The sequence below is a fragment of the Tenrec ecaudatus genome, chromosome 17, assembly GCF_050624435.1.
Source record: "Tenrec ecaudatus isolate mTenEca1 chromosome 17, mTenEca1.hap1, whole genome shotgun sequence".
Classification (NCBI taxonomy): Eukaryota; Metazoa; Chordata; class Mammalia; order Afrosoricida; family Tenrecidae; genus Tenrec; species Tenrec ecaudatus.
The window spans coordinates 22,525,736-22,542,491 of NC_134546.1; the positions used below are offsets into that span (position 1 = coordinate 22,525,736).

Genomic DNA, 16,756 nt, shown 5'->3' on the forward strand with positions numbered 1-16,756 from the left:
TGCAACTTGAGGCTTAATTGTTTTCTTCAGTTCTTTTATCTTGAGATAAACTATATGAGTTATTCTCTTTTGGTCTTCTAACTCTAGGTCTTTTCAAATTACATTATAATGAATTGTCAATAGGAATTCGGAGGAGAAGGGACAGCTTTCTCCCATGAATTAAATCCCAGATAGCCATATGCTACTATCCACCCTTACTAGACCAAGATCTATTTTCATTTTATAGCTCGATTTCTATCAAAGGGCAAAAAGAACCATTAGACATCAGCTCCACTTACTGTGATGAGTCCTGTTTTGAATATGTGTCTATCTACATATCTCTCTCTATATTAAGGTTTATGAAAGAATTCCATTAGCTACCACTGCTCTATCAGTTTGTCATGTTGTGGTAACTTGCATGTTGCTATGATGCCGGAAGCTATGTCACTGATATTTCACATACCAGCACGGTCACAGAAAAGAAACAGGGTTCAGCAGAACTTCCAGGTTAAGAACAGACCATGAAGAAGAAAGGTCCTGTCCACTTTGGGGGAATGAGCCAGCGAAAACCTTCTGAACAGCAGCGGAACCCCCTGATCTAGGGCTGGAAGGCGAGCTTCTCAGGCTGGAAGGCACGCAGCACGTGACTGAGGCAGAGCTGCCTTCTCCAAGGAGTCGCCCGCCATGATGCAGACGGGGGGAAGCTCGGAGACCTGCATGTGTTGGTGGGGCCCGGTTCAGAAATAGAAGAAACTGCTGTGTTGCACATCGCTGCCCCTCTCCTTCACCAGGGATTGGCCGCTCCTGACCACATGTCCAAAGTCCTTGAGACGACTTTCACCATCCTTGCCTCTACAGAGCACTCTGGCCATACTTCTTCCAGGACAGATGTGTGTCCTTTGGGCGGTGCATGACACTTTCAATATCCTTCTCCAGCACCACCATTCAAACACAGCGTTTCTCCGGAGGTCTGCTTGATGCGACGTCCAGCTTTTATGTGCACATGAGGTGACTGCAAATGCCATGGCTTGGGTGCGGCACACCTTGCTCCTCAAATAACCTCCCTGCGTTCAACCCAGTAAAGAAGTCTTGGGCAGCAGATTTACCCCATGCAGCGCCTCGTTGGGTCTCTTCACTGCTGCTCTCTTGAGCACTGATTGTGCACCCAAGCAAGACAGTCTTTGACAATTTCAATATTTCCTCCCATGTATCATCATGTTACTTACTGGTCCAACGGTGTAAATTTTGCTCTACCTTACATTCCGTTGCAATCCATACTGATGTCCAGAATCCTCGATCTTCATCCGCAAACACTACGAATTCTCCTTTCAGCAAGCAAGGCTGTGTCAGCTGCATTGCGCAGGCTGTTCATAAACCAAGGCCTACTATTCAATGTCGTCTCCTCAAGATCTAGCGCAACAAGGCTGAGAAGACCTCTGAGGAATACACTTGTATGTTCATTCAGTTGTCTTCCAAAAAGATCCAAGCAAGAGAGGCTTCCGAAGGAAACTGCTGGCAAGTTAATTCAAGATAAAGAGGTCAGGTCATAAGGTTACAACAATTTGGCGGGTATTTGAGATGAAAATCATGGGGAAGGGTTGTTTTTAATCATAATATCTGTGCTCATTTTCCAGGCTTGCAAAGGCTTTTATGCAAGAGTTTTATTGGGAAATTGTATCCTATCAATCCTACTGCCCTAATTTTGACCCTTCGTGGTTTGGTGTTCCCCAAACTTGAAGAGTATTTAAAGGGTTCATAATTTGGGTTCCCCTCGAATGCACAAACAGCTGTTTTGGTGATAATTTGGGTTCCTCTCGAATGCACAAACAGCTGCTTTGATGTGGTGTCCATTGCAGAGGGTAGAATTCTTTAGCGAGGGGTTCCAAATTCAAACTCAACTCCCGGCCACTGAGCTGATTGTGAGGGCTGGAGAGATGGGAATACCACCTTCACAGCTAGAAGAAGAACATGTAGAGGAATCATAGATTCATCTTTTGATCGTTTTTGTTTCATGAAGATTTATAAATTTATAGCAACGCTTTTTGACTTAACCTATTACCTACAGGCTTTAGGTAGTAGGGTGTTGATATAATTAGACATGGGGCTTCAGTCTGAGGTAAATTAATCTTCCCAGGGACATATCTAGCCCTTCGTGAGTACAGCATTCAGAGGTAAGCCTCTTCCCTAACCCATGTTCCTCCTATTGTGCACGTGTGTGTACATATGCACACACACATGCCGTGCCTGATGCTACCTGATGGCTCTGATTACATCTGGGGAAGGTGAGTGTGGTGGATCTTCTGTGTCCCCCAAACCCCCCTCCATTTCCCTATTCTCAACATGGGCCTTTGCGAATGATGCACGCACTGGGCGAGCCATTGGGAATCCCTCATTAATTCAGACATTCTATATTCTCTCCTTGTATAAGTCCCAAACTCTGTTTCTCTGTTTACTGAACACACACACACACACACACACACTCACACACTCACTCTCTCTCTCTCTCTCTCTCTCTCTCTCTCTCTCTCTCTCTCTCTCTCTCTCTCTCTCTCTTACAGATTCCATTTTCCTCTAAGGACCAAAATCTCGACCATGAGGCAAAGCTTGAGGAGAGTAGATGTATTGCTGTACTCTGTGCTATGTAAATTGGAGTTAAAGCATCCCATTTTTATGCAAATCAACTTCTAATGCAGAGTAAAGGCTCAGAAGCTCCATTTCTCTCTAGCCTGCTCACATGCGGAACTGTAGACCTAATATCAAAACGATTCAGCTCATCTTAGAAAAACTTGGTGGGCGTGACGGCAACATGGGCGAACCTCTGGTTTCAAACCACAGCGCGGTGGGGTAGGCTGAGACGTGGCACGGCTCCCACAGGGCTGTGGCAGCCGTTCCATCACGAGCTGCTCTGACCGATGAGAAGTGAGATGGGGTCAGACAGGAGCAGCCTGTAGTTTTGCTTAGTCATGAGATCTCAGTCAGATCCTTTCCCCCAATAGTCTCATGGACTTGGGTGCTGTGAAACAAAGCTGACTTATGTGGACAGGTCTAGAACCCAGAGAAATCCCATTTCTGAGACTGAAAAGGCCTCTCTCTGCTGTTACTATTCTTCTTCCATGTTAAAAGGGGACCACTAAGCATGGACTCCACATAATGCCCTGGGACCTAGTTTGAATGGGGTCTCACAGTTTCCATATATGGTATATTGTGCTTCTCACTTTCAATCACCTTTCCAGCTAGGCTGCCATCTTTTGAAGACGCATTTAGAGAGCAGTTTCCACCATTCCAGGCCTCGGGAATGAGATGCTGGATTAAGTGTTCCTGCCTTTGAGGCTTTCCCAGGTTTAGTGGGAGGCAGAGCAGCAGGCAAGAAGAATCAACAGACAAATGCACACGAGGGCTGTGTCCAATGCTGGAGAAGAGAAACCAGTCAGGTGCTGAGGACCACCGAGCCCGGGTTGGGAGAAGGAGGCAGAGAAGATGTGCCAGTCCTAGAGATGACCTTAGAAGTGAGTCCCCCTGCAGAATCAGTCTTTGGAGCATGAAGGCAGTGGCCCAGCGGTTGACAGGGCCAGATGCATTCTGGGAACTGCAAGCGGTTCCATTAGTAAGAATGGAATGAAAGCTGGTGGAGTGAATGGGCAGAGAAGGCTGGGAAGTAGGGGAGAGCTGGAGAGTGTAGGCTGTATCCTTAGGATGTCACTGGTGGTCCGGGCCTGGGAGTGATGGAGCCGCCCTGTCTCTCAGAAAAGCAGCGTTTGGCAGGAGTGTGGGAGGGTGGATTATGGGAATATCAGTATCAGGGGCTGGAGAGAAGGAGATGGCTGTGAACCATGATAAGATGTCCATGGCTTTGGGACTTGCTGACTTGGGGATAGGGCAGTCCTTCTGCCACACCCTGGAACTGGGATTCCTCCAGTGGGACAAGCAGCTTCTTCCTGCACTGAGCACCACCCTCCCCCTCCCTCTGCAGTTGAAGCATCATTCCAAACCCCAGGCCAGCCCTGACCATCACCCCATTCTACAGGGACTCGCTTTATGTCCACCTAATGTACTGGGTGCATCACAGCCCGGAGCGGGGGGGGATCTGCCCTTGTCACATGATAGATCTATCACTGTGACATAGAAAATGCTCCTCCCCCACCCCCACCCCTGTCAAAAAAAGCAAACAGCCAAACACCCAGCCTGGCTTTCAAAGTGCCGGTAGCAGGCTGTAAACTAATGGATTGTTGGGGTGGAAAAAGACAAAGTGCTTCCTACGATAGCTGTCTGCAGGGCTTTTTTGTAGTTAAATTTTTCTGTGTGTGAAGAACTGTAAAATGTGTCTCCCACACCTCCCCAGCAGCACTCCCGATGTCTCTGTTCAAATCAGCGCTTGTTAAAGCCAACCGACTCAGAAGCCGACAAGATGAGATTGCTACATGATGTGAGCAGATGTGCGTCGACACTGCCTTATAAAAAGGTACTATTAGGTTGGGTCAGGACGTTCCATCACGAAAAATAGCACACTGCTTGGATTCCTAGGTGACTGCCGCAGGGAAGGTGGCTCATACTCACCTTGCAAAGGTCAAGATCAAGCCCCGGCAGACAGAAGTTGGAGGGTGATAAACAGGCCTTAGAATAGTGGTTCTTAACCTGAGGGTTGTGACCCCCTTTGGGGGTCAAACGACCCTTTCACGGGGGTCACCTAAGACCGTCAGAAAATGCATAAATATTTCATAATATATATTGTTTTGTGATAAATCACTATGCTTTTGTTATGTTTATGTTCAATTTGTAACAATGAAAATGCATCCTGCATATCAGATATTTACATTACGATTCATGACAGTAGCAAAATGACAGTGACGTAGTATCAAGGGAAATAATTTTATGGTTGGGAGGGGGGTGGTCACCACAACAGGAGGAACTGTATTAAAGGTTCACGGCCTTAGGAAGATTGAGAACCACGGCCTTAGAAGCATTTTCCAACAATTCAACAACAACAACAAACTTCTCAACAAAACAGTGTGCTGAGCTATGAAGCAGTGACCAGTTCGTCCTAAGGAGCCTTCAAATTGACATTGGATGATGGCTGTCCAGGAAACTCTTACCCAGAGGGCTCCTTCGATGGCTGGGAGGAAAAGCTGGAACACATTTAAGGACTGTAAGAGGGACCATGGTTGCAGGAACATTTGAGGGACTCATGGCAGCAGTAGAGGTTCAGTGGTAGAACCCTCCTTTTCCATGCTGGGGTCCCTGGTTCAATCCCCTGCCAGTGCCACTCATGCACAGTCACCACCCATCTGTCAGGAGAGCCTTGAAGGTTGCTGGGATGCTGAAGAGCTTTCAGCAGAGCTTCCAAACCGGCACGGATTAGGAAGAAAGGCCTGGTGAACTGCTCACCACCAGCCAGTGAGAACCCTAAGGATCAGCCTTGTTATGGAGATGGAGCCGAGGGCAAAGAAGGAAGCCCCTACCAGTCCCCAAAATGAAGCCAAAGCAAAGGCATCAAAGGTCACGAAGGCCTTGCCACAGAAGAAACCTGTGCATCACCCACCTTCCAGAGGCCCAAGCCCCTGAGGCTAAGGAGTCAGCCCAAGTGCCATCTGAAAAGCGCCCCCAGGAGGACCAACCTGGACCATTATGCCATCATCAGGTTCCCTGACCACAGAGTCTGCCACGAAGAAGAACAAAGATAACACATGGGTGTTCATTGTGGCTGTCAAGGCCAACGGGCACCAGATCCAAAGGCTGTGAAGAAGCTCTATGACATTGACATAGCCAAGGTCAACACCTCGATCAGTCCTTGTGGTGACAAGAAGGTTTACGTTCAACTGGCTCCTGACTATGAATCATCTAAATGGAGCCCAGCTGACTAATGCTGGACATGGCAGGGGACAAATTTTTCAATACATTACAAAAAGAAACCAACAGCAACCACCTATGGATCACATGGTCTGATATGTAACCAATTACGGGGATAGCACAAGTCCAGGCAGAGTCTTCTTCTGTTAATAGATAGGATGGCCAGGAGTCAAGAGGCCAACGGATGTCATTGCCCCAACAATGGCCAATGCTGCCCCTCTCTCACCAGGGAAAACCTACCACATTTACACCACCAAGGTCTGTCTGGCTTCAAGCTCTGCTGGGCCACTTCCGGCTGACCGGACGTCAAGCCTTATCAAGTGCCAAACGGCCCCCCGGGCCAGTCAAGTAGGAGCTGGCTGTTGGTGTTTTGTTTGTGAAGCGTCCACGCTGGCCCTGCCTATGGCAGCAGAAGGACTTCTCTGATGGATTTCTTTCCACTGCCCAGTTTGAGAGAACAGATGGTACGGGTCAGGCCAGCAGCCATGACTTTCCAGGAAATATCACTTAGTGACGGCGGAAGAGAGCCATCAAACTCTTGGGAGGCAGTGCTGGGGGGAAACAAATGGCAGCAGACAGTGGGCAGACAGGCTTGCTGACCAGTGCTGGGAGGTACCCCGCGGGTCACTCATTCTCTTGGCCTGCAGAAGGACCCCAAAGCCAGCGCTCGGCAAGCTCTGCATATGGAGGGAGGCAGCGTGGGCCCTGACACCCCAGGATCGGTCGTCTCCCCCACCCAGATTCATGTGCCTCTCGGTGGTGGGCACCATTCTCAATTGCTTGGGGATTGAACCAAGAAACAAAACCCATACAAAGCCCTGCCCTCGTGGAGGTGGCATGGTAGGGAGCTCTTAGGAGAGAAGCAGACACACTGACCTCGCTGGATTTGAACAATCGCCCTGAGAAGTAGGGTTATTTTCTTCTCTGCGCACACTCTGCCTGCAGGAGGAACCTGCAGGTCCCTTCGTGTCTTTCTGACTCCACAACCTCGGCGTTCTGGACTGTGTTCAGGCCTGACCCTCAAGTGCTCTGCTTTTGACTCCATAAGCCAGCTCTTCCACCCTCCCCCTGCCTCCTTCCCTGAAAGCCAAGGGCCTGATATCCCACAGGTGTCTGCGACAATTCCTCACGACCCCCCTCATTTGCAGTGTTCGGCACACCGGTGGATGTTCACCGTGGCACTGCCATGCCTGTTCCTCATTCACTCTGGCCAGTCTCCTTCCACCTCCAGCGTCTAGAGACCATGGCCCCAGTTCAAGCTGATCTTGGGTTCTTCCTGGTCTTCTTGCCACCCAATTGTCCCCAAACACAATGCCCAGCCATGTTTTCCTGGGGTCAGGCGACCCCCCTCCCAGTAATCACCTTGGCCTTCCCCCAGTGGAGTGGACGTGATCACCCTCTCTCGGGCCCTCACGCATCTCTCCACCAGCTCCGTGCCAGGCCCAAGGGCACAGGGACTGACAGGGCAGGGGCAGAGCGAGGCCCTTGGACGTGATGGGTGGGAGAGGTGGGGGAGGAACTCACCAAAGTTCTCACCACCCCAGATGTCCATTTCCGTGTCATACTTCCCCAGGTGGTTGAACCAGGACTTCTGAATCACGAAGAGCCCTCCGCTTATGATCGGCGTCCTGGACATTTGGAAGGAAAAGAAGGGGAGACTCTTTTAAAGGGGGTAAGGTATGCTTACATTCTTCTGAATTGTAGTCCAGATGCAAGGTCATTTCCCCCCTGCTTCTGCTCTTCTTTGGAAAGGCCAAGACATCTTCCAGTTACCCAGACCCAGAACACGCTGCCGGGTATTTGTCCTTGGATGGCAGGAAGACATCTCCTGATGTCACAGACAGGAGGATTCATTCAGCAGCACACCTGGGATGGGAAGCTGCGACTCACTCAGGTCCCCAGCTGTTCTAAGGGGTTGGGTGTCACCTCGGGCCCCTCTGACAGGCCCGGCCAGTGTGGTTCTCAGGGAACTCAATCATGGGAGTCGGCACTGACCAGAGTACAGAGAACAAGGGCTGAGGTGGCACCTGATCACAGCACACCCATGTCCTCAAACTGGATTCTCTCCCCCTTTTAACTCCTTCCCCGTCATTTCCATTCCCTTGGGGGCCTCACAGGCAACCTCCCCGGGGCTTTGATTGCTGAGAGAGATGCCAGAGAGGCTGCTTGGAAAGGAATGGGCTTGAAGAGGATGCAGGCAAGGGCGGCAGAGCCCACAAAAAGCCACGTGGGAAGCTCAAGGTGGCACAGGAGGTCCGAGGGTGTCTGTAGGAATCAATGGCTGGCGCTGGTGGGAGAATGCTTAGGGACCTGTGTCTTATTCCGTGGGTCCAGAGGGCCAGTGGTAAAGTGAGTTTTTTCCTGGACCAAACAGTTAGCTAAAGAAAGCAGATGAAGTCTTTCCGGTGCCAGGACACCTTGCTGATCCCTAGTCCTGACCTCAGCTCGGGCTGCCCCAGTAAAGGAGAAGGGACAAAACCCAAAGCCAGCTGCAGCAGCAGCCTTGTCCTTGACTTAGTGGCCTCCTTTGAGGTGTTGAGACAGGTGGATACTCGTCCTAGGCCCACACCCTACATGCCATGGCTGGCCCTAGCTAGGGCCTGAGGAGGTGTCTCAGCAGGCTGAGGCTTCTCTCATTCCTTTAGACACAAAGGGTGCCATCTGGTTCCAAACTCCCTTTTGGCATCACTCCTGATCAGGAGGAGAGAATGGCCCATTCTGAGTCTCCACCCATCTGTCTGGGATGTCACCATCCAATTCTTCACAACCTCTTGGGCCCTTACGTCAGTTGGATGAAAGTTGTCAAATAGCGCACAGCAGGAGCCAGAGATACATAGAGGCGCCAGACCAGCGGTTCCCAACCTGTGGGTCGTGACCTCTTTGGTGGTCGAATGACCCTTTCACCGGGGTCACCCGATTCATAACAGTAGCAAAATTATGGTTATGAAGTAATGAAATAACTTTATGGTTGGGTGTCCCCACCACATGAGGAACTGTATGAAAGGGTTGCAGCATTAGGAAGGTTGAGAACCACTGCCCTAGAGTATCACTGGTGCCCCGTCCATCGCTGGGCTGAGAAGGCCTGGGCTGGAGCCTTTTCTGTGATGCTCCGGGCCCCCTTCTGATTCTCTTGATACCTCATGGGTCCCTAGAGAGGCCTGAGACACGCCTGCCATCCACCCTACTTAGGTAAAAATATTAAGGCCATACTAATTTTTTTTAATGGTTGCCCCAATTTGGGTGAGGGATGAGGGGGAACCTGCAACAGTTAATAAGCACAACAAATATGCTCTCGACCCAAAGGATGCCATATGTGCATATTATTGCCTGCCGCAAAGAGGAGCACATATGCATATGTAGTGTCCTTTATGACTGCTTAATGAGCTCTCCTGGTGCTCACGGTTATTTTATTGGGTTATGCATTACACGTCGGGTCACTTGCTCTTCACTCTGGGGAATTCCCTTTAATATTTCCTGTAACGGAGGATAGTCTAGAGGCCACTCTGATTCCTTTCTGGCTGTCTGGGAATGTCCTTTCGGGTTTTACTAGGGAAAGATAGCTTTGCTGAGTGGAAGATTCGGGGTGAGTTTGGTTTCCTTCTCTGACACTCGGGGAAGGTGCCAGCCCAGCCTTGTCAGCCTCTGATTTCTGCAGCGACAGTCTGGACGCTGAGACCACAGGCTTCTCCCATGGGTGGGTCCACTGCACTCTGAACTATGTTTGGCCCTCAGATGGTCCCCCATACAACCATCTGGCCACCACATCTGTGGGCCACACGGGGACTGGGAGAGAGAGTCCAGGTCCGGACAAAGCCCTGGGCATGCTGGGAAAGCAGCGCTGTGCTTCGGTCTTCCGCCACGTTCTGGCACAGAAAGGAGCGGTGTGTTTACTAACATGCAGCCATTGCCATGCCTTGATGTCTGGATTCCCTGCCAAGAGCCCTTCCTGGGCTGAATCCTGATAACTAATGCCAGAGGGACTGTCTAGGCCTTAAAGGATTTCTCTTAGTAGAGGCCCAAACAGGACCAACTTGGACTATTCAACCCTTAGAAGGAGGTCTACATGGGTAACACTGGACTCCCCTACCCCCAAAATTCAATGCCATTAAGTAGATGCCAACTCATAGTGACCTGATAGGACAGGGTAGAACAGCCCCTGTGGGCTTCGGAGACTCTAACTCTTTATAGGGTAGGAAACCTTGTCTTTTGAACGGCTGACCTTGTGATTAGCAGCCCAACCCGTAACCACTATACCACCGGGGCTTCTTCTTCACCAGGTGCCTGCAGGCCCTTGGAGAGACCACCTCATGACATTAGAAACCCCCTCAAATAAGGAATCAATGGATGTGGTCTGGGGAAGGGCACCCTTTAGCTGTTCCCCTTGTTGAGCATTTAATGTAGAATTCATCCCCACACTGGATAACAGCGGGGCGAGTTTAGGAAAGTTGACCCTGCCTACTTACCGAATGGGATCGGTGACGTCCAGGCGCTGAGCTTTCTGTTTTGGGGTGAGCTGCTCCCATTGGAAGTGGAGGCTCCAATCAAACCCTAAAACACAGGAAGGACCTGGTTGGCGTGCTTTCCCAGAAGTACTTGCAGTGTTTTCCCACTCCACACGTTCTCCAGAACTTCATGGATGCACCCAGAGGCCGTAGGAGCTGGACCCAGAGATAACAGGCCTTGGGGAGGCTGATCAGTGGTATAGCTGGCAAACTTGGGGGCTCTTTCTCTTTATCCACCTCCTCCTGCTCCTGCTCTGCTTCTCTGCTTCAGTGGTGTTTTGAAAGAAAGGGCAGAGAACAAAGAGTTGGGCTTGACAGAGACCAGGGTTAGGATCGAAGGGCAAGAGGGACAGTTATAGAATCCGGTCCCCAGGTATGAGCCCCGGGAAGGTACAAGCAGGTGTACCCTACAGGAAAGAGAAGAACTGCTCTATGGGGTTTGTTCTGGAAGCAGATCGGCCCCTCTACACTGCTGATCTCGTCAATTAGCAGCCCTGTGCTTAACACCCTGAGTCTCTAGATGACCTGAATCGCCTAAAATTGGTCTTGAGTTAGCGACCACCTGAAGTGGAGCCCGAGGTTCCCCCTCCCCAAAAGAGTCCCAGCAAGGCCCATGGAACAGGTTGCCCTCAGGTCCCGGGTGAACTCTACGTTAGAACGAGTGCTCTGGACCTGGGTGTGTGCAGTCTAGTTCCCAGACTCTTTCCTCTCACGGTCTCAGTAAGATGAATCTTTCCTTGTGTTTCTCTTGAAAGCAATGAGTAGGGGGTGGGGTGGAGGTGGGGAATATTGATTCAGGAGAAAGGGTTTAGCCTCACTCACCCCCTCTCAGCTCCGAGGCAGATTCGATGTAGTTGAACGTGTCCAGGTGAATGATGTCAATCACAGGGCACACAACCCGTGTGGAATCCTGCAAACCAACAGAGGCTGTGTTCAGTCTGTGGGGCCCAAGAGCCTGGCTGCGAGGCCAGGAGTTTGGGAGGGTCCTGGCCTGGCTGTGCCAAGTGTTGTGACTGACTTTGACCAAACACTTTCACCCCCGGATCTCAATGTCTACAAATGGGGTGCTGAATGCCTGGCCTCTTTCCCTCCCATGCCTAAGGTGCAGTTTGTCCTTGGTTCCAGAGGGCATCTAAGGCAGGCTAGAGAGTGCAGCACACTGAGGAAGGGGTGGGGGCGGGTCCACACACTGAGGAAGGGGTGGGGGCGGGTCCAGAGGTCCTTTTACATCAGTCAAGTTCTTAGGAGGCAGAAGATAGTTAGCTGAACAGGTGACCTGAGGCCCACAGTCCCAAGAGGCAAAGACACACACCACAATGCTTTCATTCTCTGGTTTTCATGGTCTTGGCACGATTGTCGTGCCTGGGCAAGGTGGTGAATAGTTAGTCCAGAGATTACTGACTTCCTTTGTTGCCTGTGTATTGTTGTTGTTCAGTGCTGGCACGTCAGTCCCAGCTCAGAGAGACCCCATAGCCCACAGAAACACCACCCAGGCCTGCACCATCCTCCCAATTGTTCTTCTGCTTGAGTCCACTGTTGTAGCCACTGTGTCAGTCCATCATGCCGAGGATCTTCCTCTTTTGTGCTCTCTCTCCTGATAAGATGTCCAATGTGACCTGTAGATAGATGTTCTCCAATCTGGGTCTCCAGTGTGCCTCACATCCTGTCTATATTCCAGATTCAGCTCCATTAGCCATTAGCCACCTCCATGTGGGTTTCACATGCCCTGTACAATTGCAGCTTCATCATATTTTCTCCATACCTGCTCCTTTCCCCAAATTCTCTATCTCTGTCATAGAACCATCTCACACACACATACACACACCCCACTACTACATTACGAAGCTTCACCCCCGCCCATGAACTTGGCACTGCTAACACTAAGACTTCTCTTCTGAGTTGCTCATCCTCCTTCATGCCTAGAATCCTTCATCAGACTCTGAGCCATGCACTTCCCAGCTCGGCCTCTTTTCCTGCGTTCTCCACAACCACTGTCAAAGTCGTATTTCTGACAGCCAGGTTGACTCTGTCACTCAAGTGCTAAAACATGTTCATTGCCTCTAAGGTTCAAACTCCTGAGCACAGTTGGTGTTCAGAAGAAGAGGGTTCCACGTTCTTGAATTCAACCAATGGGGGATCAAAGATAGTCTGTGACCTGTGCATCTATGGGGTCAAATCAATTCCTCACAAGCTAATAGTAAATAGAGGTTGAATGCTATTTACATAGCATTTATATGATATTGTGCATTATAAGTAATCTAGAGGTGATTTAAGGTCTACGGGAGGATGCTCTTAGGTAATAGGCATAAACGATGTCATTTTTCCATAAGGGATTTGAGTACCTTCAGCTTTTGGCATGGGGGAGTTTGAGGGGGTGGGTGTGATGGGGGAACAATCTCGGGAACCTCTGTCTTTAGCTTTTCAGCTTCATCTTTTACTTCTTCCTCCAAACTATTCTGTCTGTCGGTATCAAAATCACGTGGGGACCATTTTGTGCGCTTCGATTTACAGCACGTCAGAACAGTAGTTCTGTCATCTTGAAGGGACTCCAACGATATTCTTTCTAAATGTTCTCTGCACCCGGGGAACAAAAGGAAGTCTGCAGGGCAAGGTCAGGGCTGTCGCAGGGATAACGCTTCCACTGAAATTCCCATAGGAGTCACTTTGTCACTCCTAGAGAACGAGCACGTGTACTGTTGTGAAGAATCAGCGCGTCTGAATGGCGGTGCTGGAGAAGAACACGGAAAGGACCACGGACCACTAAAGGGACAAGGCAAGAAGCGCGGGACTTCATCTTCCATATTGGGACCTGGTGTCAGGAGAGGCGAGTCCCTGGAGAAGGACATCATGTTTGGTAAAGTAGAGGGGCCCTGGGGGAGAGGAAGGCCCTCAAGGAGAGGGCTCGACACCACGGCTGCAATAATGGTTCAAGGGCAGGAACCACGGTGGGGTCGGTGCAGGTCCAGGCAGCGTTTCATTCTGCTGTGCATCGGGTGCTATGGTGCCTAACAACAGTAACGCGGTTGTGATGGGGAAAAGTTCCTGGCCTTTCTCTTATGAAAGCAGGTGTTCATGTGCCTCAGACTCCCTCCTAATGCACTCCTGTAGTCGTCTCGTGTCCTTACAGAACATCTTGCAAGATGATCCCTCTGAGTCCCAGTGAATGCCCCCCACAACCTTCAGAGCTGGCCGTGGGATATCAATTGACTGGCCCAGCAGACCCCCTCAGACACCACTCTTGATTGGACTTTTTTTTAAGGTACCCAATGAGACTCAGACAACTGTGTGGCTGAGAGAACAAGTCTGCAGCCACCCGCTGCCCCATTTAGTTTACGAAACGTGACAGCCTTTTCTAAGGACATCCCGATAAGATGTCCAGAGTGACCTCTATATAGATGGTCTCCAATCTGGGTCTCCAGAACCCCTCACATCCTGCCCACATTCAAGATTCAGCTCCACTAGGCCATTAGCCACCTCCGTGTGGCTAATGGCAGGTTTAAACATGCTTTGTTTAGAATAAACCATATATTTGTACAGGCATAAGCTAGAATCCTAGCAGAAATTCTCTTGTACTTACCCTCTCTCCCCCACACACAAATATGTACTAGGGGGAGCTTCAACTAGGATGGTAAATGTAGAATAAAAAGATAATGAAATATTTCTATCAACATCTGGAAGCTCCCCTATATTACAGACAACATATACAAGGAGGGGGGTATTCCTAAAGTTGTTGGGAAAACCCATTATTTTTTCATTCCATTTCCCCAGGAACTTTTTGAAAACTCTCTCTCTCTCTACCATCCTGAATACGTATTCTTGAAAACACACACACACACACACACACACGCACTCACACACTCACTCACTCACTCACTCTCTCTCGCTCTACCATCCTGAATACATATTCGATGATGTTCTTGACTAGGCAGGAAGGGAAGTACAGGGCCCCCAGCAGGTAGTGCAGGGCGCCTGGGAATCAGGAGACTCCTGGATAGCTGGATGGGAATGACATGGCCTGGGAGAGTGGGCACGTCTCAGGAGAATCGGGCAGGAATGTTTTTCCAGTCCTGAGCATCTGTCACCCTTTGGTGCGCTTGGCAGGAACCTCCGTTTCTCCTTGAAGTCATTTAATTTCCTGGTTCAATCTCTCCTTCAAATGAGGCTGTCTTCTTTTCAGCTCCAGCTGCACCACGTGTCTGGTTTTAAGTTCACAGACTTAATTTGGCCCTCAGCCACCCACATGCGACTCAGGCTGACAGTAGCACGGTGCCTCTGAAAACCAATTGGCCCGGATGGAAAGCAGCGCGCCTTGCCTATGCATTGCCTCTACCACTGGGGCCCCGCACAGCTGCTTCATTCGCAGTCAGCCCGGCACCTGCCCAGCTGTCGCCGTTCCTCCAGGCTGTCTCGTGGTCCCGTGTGTCCAGTCACAGTGCCTGCAACCAACACTAATGCCTACACACGGACGCACTCCCAAAGACGGCTTTTTGTCCTCAACTCTGGTATGTTCTTAGAAGTCCAGAGACTGGCCTTCTTCTCGGGGCCTGATAATGGCCTCATCCTGCCTTTCCTGGTGGAGTTCTGGGGCCTCAGAAGTTGCACCCTGTCCTTAGGGAGACACTGTTTTGTCTTAGTTTTCAAATGGCGTTAACATTCGGAAGCCGAAGTGACAAACAAATGTGCTGGCTGCCTGCCTGGGCCGCCGGCTTCCCCAGGAGCCACGCCTGGCTCTGCCTCGGGGCTGTGCCAGCTTCACGTCTGAGGAATTCCATCCTCAACCGAGTGCTCCGCGTGGGCAGCAGCAAAGGAGGAGTATTTGGGGTGAAGGGTTGTGTGGTAACCTTGACCTTGGAAAGGAGCTAAGCGGACTTTATACAAGGTCCATCAAAACCCGGGCACAGCCTCTGTGTGTGACTTAGGGGGATTGGTGCCTGCTCCACTTCTGTATGCCGCAGCCCTGGCTCAGAGCCGGGTGGGTAGCAGGTGTTCAATCAGCACTGGCTGACAGAGGGCGAGTACAAACTCCCTCTCGGGATACGGTGTCAGTGACTGTCCGGCAGGTGGTCGATCATGGCCAAAAGAGATGTCTTCTCTTCCTGTAGGCGCAGGTTGAATTGGGCTCCCCCTCCCCCCAAATGCAAAAGGGCTTCCCAAAAATTCATGGGGGGAAAAAAAGCTCATTAACTTTTAATTCCATTTGGTCACAAACTTTGTGCGCTCCTCCTTGAACGTGTCCACTTGCCTAAGCCAGGATTCCCAGGAGGATTTTCCATCAGTGATGTGCCGTAACCCTAACATCTGCTTGTGATTAATGCAGATTAGGGTCTGCTTGCTTGTGTCCATGAGGCAGAATTGGGTGTGTGAGGGGTGCTTCACCCCTACTTAGCCACAGCCCTTACCTGACATAAAGAGAGTTCCCCTGGCCTGTGGCTCACATTATCTACTGTTTTATAAGGGCTGGAAGCAGAGAGGATCAAGCAGAGAAACAAAGTTCTCGATGCCACCAAGAAAGAGATGCAGGGGCACTGTGCAGAGAACTTCCTATACCCAGGGGAAGGTTGATGCCAAGACACGTGGAGATCGGCAAGGAAGACCAAGCCCATGGATGCTGAAAGGAGACAAGGTCCTTCCTCCGGAGCCAACAGAGGGAGAAAACCTTCCCCTAGAGATGGCGCCCTGAATTCGGACATCTAGCTTCCTAAACGGTGAGAAATTAACTTCTGTTTGCCAGAGCCGTCCCCTTGTAGTATTGCTATTAGAGCAGCACTGGATAACTAATGTAGGGACTCACTAAAGCAAGTCCTGATGCATCGTGGGTGGGTGGGAGGGAGGGGTGGGGAAATGTGTCCATATACCTTTAACGCTAATACCACACTCAGGATCAAATGGGCAGCTAGATCATGGCCACTCTCCATGCCTGCAAGTTCCCTCCTACCCCACAGCCCCCCTCGGGAGCAAGGGCTGAATGTACATGCCACTGGTCACCAATCACCACCTTAGCCTCCACCTCTCATTTCTCTACTGATATTGGTACTTAAAGCCACATTGTAAATGGACCACCCCCCCAAAAAAAGGCCAAAGTACTCTGAGGGATAGTCAGTTACTTATTTGATCAACCAATACTATAGAGAGCCAACTGTGTTTTAGGCATCTCTGGGCGGTGTGAAGAGGTAGCATAATTGGCTGGTCTCAAAAGCACGGTAGATTCGTTCACCCAGAGACTGCTGGGACGAAAGACACGGGGACCTACTCCCCCCAAAGCAGCCAGTGCAAAATCTTATGGAGCCCAGATCTACACTGACCCATAGGGGTTGCCATGAGTTCAAGTCGACTGGACCACAATTGTTGGTACCTTTTTAGGAACGACTGAATTGCTGCAGATCCAAATATTATTAAGACCTCGGAGTCTGCCCAAGGCGATAGGCTGGTGG

At 50.4% G+C, this 16,756-nt stretch overlaps 1 protein-coding gene across 2 annotated transcripts in view; it reads right to left on the reverse strand.

Annotated features, from left to right (window-relative positions):
* GALNT14 (polypeptide N-acetylgalactosaminyltransferase 14) overlaps nt 1-16,756 on the reverse strand; it is a 265,483-nt gene that overhangs the window by 24,975 nt on the left and 223,752 nt on the right. For both annotated transcript variants that reach the window (XM_075535663.1, XM_075535664.1), the window contains exons 7-9: nt 11,148-11,235; nt 10,287-10,371; nt 7,348-7,451 (exon numbers count right to left, since the gene is read on the reverse strand). In XM_075535663.1, coding sequence (XP_075391778.1) covers nt 7,348-7,451; nt 10,287-10,371; nt 11,148-11,235 — 277 coding nt within the window. The remainder of the gene's footprint in view (nt 1-7,347; nt 7,452-10,286; nt 10,372-11,147; nt 11,236-16,756) is intronic.